The 5,034-nt window shown below is 40.8% G+C and overlaps 1 protein-coding gene across 5 annotated transcripts; it reads right to left on the reverse strand.

Moving 5' to 3' along the window:
- Nucleotides 1-257: 257 nt before the first annotated feature.
- Nucleotides 258-4,445, reverse strand: LOC124212527 (uncharacterized). 5 transcript variants are annotated; one of them, XM_046612647.2, is made up of 5 exons: nucleotides 3,803-4,445; nucleotides 2,412-2,572; nucleotides 1,105-1,416; nucleotides 872-991; nucleotides 258-798 (listed from the first exon to the last, which is right to left on the reverse strand). In XM_046612647.2, exons 1-5 carry the CDS (start codon nucleotides 4,029-4,031, stop codon nucleotides 697-699), a joined length of 924 nt encoding a protein of 307 aa, XP_046468603.1. In that variant the 5' UTR covers nucleotides 4,032-4,445; the 3' UTR covers nucleotides 258-696. The 5 variants fall into 5 exon arrangements, with proteins under 5 accessions (XP_046468603.1, XP_046468607.1, XP_046468608.1 ...); XM_046612651.1 differs by lacking the exon at nucleotides 3,803-4,445 and adding an exon at nucleotides 3,228-3,249; XM_046612652.1 differs by lacking the exon at nucleotides 3,803-4,445 and adding an exon at nucleotides 3,129-3,242.
- Nucleotides 4,446-5,034: the final 589 nt, after the last annotated feature.

Below are 5,034 nucleotides of genomic sequence, written 5' to 3' on the forward strand. Positions count from 1 at the left end.
TGGATTGGAAGGTATCGTAATCAACGAAACGAGTACTGTTATTATAATAATAATAAATTTGAGGATGAGCAGAGGTTAAACTAAATTCCACTCCGTGATTCTCAGTGCTTTTTTCCCCACAAAAATAAGACTGCACTGTACGGCGTGTATCGTAACGTCGAGTGAAACGACCGAATAGAATGTAAGGGTCATTTGGCCCCATTTAACCTCGGGACATATCGTCCAATATCAATTCAATGGGGAATCATTATAAGTAATTAAACATATTCTTCGTCATTTATATTCCAACTAAATTCGTCTGAACATTAACATACTCGTGCTGCATACTTACTCGTACGAAAATAGAACGACAATGAAAGAACATGGGCGAGCTGGACGATGCTGTAAAGGCTTAATATAAAAGTAGAAAAATAACAATGTCCTTCAATATTATCGACTTAAGACTGTGCTATTGAAGCAGCTCGATGATACATCGAATAAAGCCCGTTATAAGATTCAGCATTAATTGCTGAATTAATACTGGCGTCGATTAAATTAAGATTCAGCGAAATTATCGATTACAGTTGCCGTTGCGTTTTTTCGTTTTTCTTTTCTTCTTTCGCATTTATACTACGAAATTGACTTTGGTCTTCGCTCGTGACTAGTATTCGTAGTTCTTGATTATGACGACTGGGCATAGAAAATACGAAATCCCGTTCAGGCGGTGGTTTCTCTATCGGTAATCATGAATTCCCTGCAAGACAACAGAGATACGATGGCACTGACGAAATTCAGCGTTGAGTTCGCTATGACGATCCACTGAAAAAATAAAGACAAATAATACAGTCACCGCTTCCGGCTCTTTGTACAATCATTGCATTTTAAAACTTACCACTACTTTACGCATCATTTCAGAATTAACAAAAGTTTCTCCCTGGATGCCGATTTGCATGTTAAGGGCCAAGGCTGCCAAAAGGTGCGCTCCAAAACTTATCAAATGGCATATCATCTCCTAAAACAACAAATTATCCCGTCGGGAAGAGACGAGATTTTGATGTTATCTTGCCGTTCCGATTTCTGGCCAATGAAATTGATTTTATTTCTCTTTTTGCTTCGGATACTCACGTAAACAGGTGCGCTTCGTTTGAACGATCTCGTGATCAAGGACGCGAGAGACAAAGCGAACAGAACGAAAGATATAAGGATGAAGATTCCAGACACCGAAACCACGAACACGCGCCCAGTGATCTGATCCACTGGGGAATGATCGCGATCTTTCTCCAGGAGTTTCACCATCTCTTCGTCATAGCCAGCCGATTTTGCCATAATATTCCTCATGACCAGTGCCATGATCTCCTTACTGCTCATGACTATCACCTCCGGAAAGTTGGTGTTCAGGTCATACCCGGCTTTCCATAAGGAGACGACCCCCAGCACCTGCAGAAAATCACCGTAAATCGATTGTCAGTGAACCTGTTCTAACTTTCTAAGCAGCTCAAAACCACAGCTTCACGATTACCGAAAACTTCTCCCGATTTAGCATCACACGACGTGCGGAGTTGTATTTTAGCGTTCATTAACCGATTTCTTAAGGCCACTTGCAAGAAACCGTTAAACTTGCTTGGTTCAACGTTTCGTTTATACCGTTAGAACTCTACCACCTTTAGCAACAAATCACGGGGCTAATCAGTCTCCACCCGTCTCAAGGGTGGCCGGTGACGACTTTCTATAATTCGAAATTGCTACTGACATTGAATTCCTCCAAGGTGAAAATCGTCACGAAACTATTTATATCGATACTTTGTAGTGTGTTCGCTGTGAAATAGTGCTGGACAATTGTAGTGAGTGTTGAAAGTGATTCTAATATGCACGTCGATTTCTTATTCACGTGAAAAATACCTCGCTGAGGTTGAATCGCGACCCGCAATAAATGCAATGTTGTTTTCATTTTTTTTTCGCGTCAATACAAGTTTAATTTACACTTGCATTTGTTAATATGGTAGGCTGCTCATCATACTTGGTCAACTTTTTTGTTAAAGCGAACGGTAGATAGGCACGAAAGTGACTGGGCAATACGGAAATTAGATGCGCAATATCGGAGGTTCACATAAGCCGCTAAGTAATTTACCTTTTTGACCAGAGAAAAACGAAGAAAAAATCTAGTATTTAGTCGCACTTAGCAGAATCCACACACTTTTTCCTATCTGCACGTGGGCAATGACGTAGCTTGTATGATTGACACTGGACCGGCAGTTTGTACATCGAGGCAAAGGTGTGGTTTGCCAGATAGTGGTTACTCATACAGATAACAATGTTGTAGGCGCATAAAGAGCGATAACTGCGCTCTGTACAAGTTTTGATGATAAATTATGTTGGACCTAGCCATGGCGGAGAACAATTTTACTGGGATAAAATCAGGAAAAAATACTCACCATTTCAACGAATAAGAGGATCGCTCCGAATATCTTAAAGTTCCACGCCATGCTCGAAATGTGGACTGGAGAGGAACCGGCGGTCTTTGTTGGTATCATTTTGCTTGAGCGAGACATGGTGTAGACTGATGAAATGAGTATAAGAAACAGTGTAACAGGATCTGTAACGATACAGAAATGTGTAACTTGCATGGAAATGAGTCAATTCGAAAGATAGCAAAACGAGCGTTGCGTTGTGCAACCGAGTAAAGAAGTTCTTGCCAGATATTACCGTAGATGTTCATCTACATCGCGGCTTTATGACGTTTACAATGTCACAACAACCGATATAACCTATCAAATATTACACAAGTGTGTTGCTTCAGGATTCTGAAAACCAAACTTCACCGTTTGCACGTGATCGAGGAGTAGGCTGCACAAAGGCTGGACTTTACAAGCCTGGGGACACGGCCCGTAAAACGTAATGAGAAATTTAACTTGTGAACTTAATAAATCCAGAGTTCAAGAACGTACCGCTGGCATAGAATATCATTATCACATTTTAATCACTTTTTTTCTTACTCCCCGAAGTCGTAGAAAATTTCGTTCGTGTTTATAAACGATCGTCAATATTTGCCACTGGCATTCCTTCTGCGTTCGTTCGTACCGCGGCCAGACAATGCAATCCAATGGTATAGTTTAAAAAAGGCGGGAGAAATATTACAAATTTGAACTTGCCTGGAAAACGCGATTGTTTGTAGCAACGGGCCGTAAACTGTTTAATAATAAGTAGTCGATTTTAACACAATAACTATTAAAATTGAGAGTGGTAGTTACCGCACATACTCGTATACAATACGTGACGTTTACTAGCTAGCTTAGAACTTATACTCGAACGTATCACTTCCAACTGATTGTGTCGCTGTAGCGTCAACTTTATATCACTTCCCTCTTATCAAAAAGGCGCGCATATTTCAAATTTCAAACGATGAATCAGTCCAGCCACTGCGCTCGCATTTCATTAATAATTATTGATTAGTTGCGTATAAACTAGTCTCTCTCACTGACAAATAACTGTACAAAGGTTTGCTGTAAGTACAACGCAAGTTGAACCCGAGTAACAAGTTCTCGAAGAGAAAAACTTTGAAACTGCAAACAAAGAAAAATATTATCGGTACTAAAACATCGACGCCTCGATAGGTGGAGCTTCCAAACAAAACGAGATGCAGTATCCAAGGCCTCGCCATTTCCCTCGCATCTTGCAAATATTTTCGCACTTTTCCTAAACCAAGCTCTACCAGTGTACTGTACTACAGATCATACAAGTATGTACGTAGAATTCGAGGATTTTAAACAACGTCTGATTCCGAATAAGCTTTGTGCACTTATTCTGTTACACACGATGCACTTACTAGCTTTTGTGCGATGCAGCTCTCCGGCAGGCACGACAGGACTTCCAAGTAACGCGGTGGACGTCTTTCGAATAACTGAAGGAACGCGGAGGGCACTCAAGGAAATACTGGTTTTAAGACGGTCGTCGGCTGCAGGCGTCTGGCTGATTCTCCGACTACTGACCGCCAGGCTGGCCACACTGACTGGGTGGAACTTCAATTGTGATGATCGAGATCGCCTGGGTACCATGGGAAATACCAATCAGCTCAACCAAAGATCTCATGTCACGCATTTAAAAGCCGAGTTGTATGAAGTATGCGTCATGCCGTAGTTCGCGACCGTTATTAGACTCCAGAGACTCAGAAGATCCAGCATCGACTCCTCGGCGACCGATCGGTAACGATCTATCGCGCTGTGTTATCTACGGATTATTTGACGCCTACACTTCCTCCGACATTGCAGAAATCGCTCTTTCCCTTTTTCTTTCCCTTTCGCCTTTCCCTCCTGAAAGATATTGCACCGCACAACGTGTTTCAAGGATCCCTGTAGGCAGGTAGAACTCCTTGACATTAAGACCCACCTGCAAGTCTTCGTTTTCTGTATGCATTCGTTCTACGACCGACGAGCCTTTTTTCACCTCACTTAATTACACGTGTTTGCTTAATTGTTTTTCAAACATAGTGCATGAGATTGTCTCGAGTCAGAACGTTTAACGAATACTTATTTTTTGTAACTCCAGTTTGAGGCGTTTTTTTTTTTTTTATCAGAAAACTGTCGAACGGAAGCGAAGTGCGTGATTTTACTTACAATAACTTCATCAAAGTCGTTATTCGAATACTTGCATTAATTCCGGAGTGTTTTCCTTGTATTTCTGTTTAAACTTATGCAATGCATGTGATTCTCACAATTCTCGTTTTCGAGGTATACCAGTTTTTCAAAGAACACGATCACGTGCTGCTACGTTAATAGTCAACTCGCGGTTTAAACCAGCCGTACTTACTACAAGATCGCGCTGATGTGTGTAGACATACCGATACTAAAGTGGATATTGAAACATGCAATCCCGTTTCATAAATTATGCACACACTGCAAACTGCGGTGTGCAAAGTCAACAGTTCAATAACTATTATTATATTTCATAATTCAATGCAATGATCACGTTGAATCTAATGATATTATCTATAGTGCATTCAAGTTACGAACAATTTCTGTTATCAAATACAAGCTTGATAATAATTAAAGAACAATCAAT

Source organism: Neodiprion pinetum, chromosome 2 (genome assembly GCF_021155775.2).
Source record: "Neodiprion pinetum isolate iyNeoPine1 chromosome 2, iyNeoPine1.2, whole genome shotgun sequence".
In the NCBI taxonomy this organism is placed as follows: domain Eukaryota; kingdom Metazoa; phylum Arthropoda; class Insecta; order Hymenoptera; family Diprionidae; genus Neodiprion; species Neodiprion pinetum.

Coding starts and splice junctions, on each gene's coding strand:
- LOC124212527 (XM_046612647.2), bottom strand. CDS start 4,031: ATGGTACCCAGGCGATCTCGATCATCACAATTGAAGTTCCACCCAGTC. Junction 1,417..2,411: donor TCCTCTTATTCGTTGAAATG/GTGAGTATTTTT, acceptor GATTTTCTGCAG/GTGCTGGGGGTCGTCTCCTT. Junction 799..871: donor AAATGATGCGTAAAGTAGTG/GTAAGTTTTAAA, acceptor TTATTTTTTCAG/TGGATCGTCATAGCGAACTC.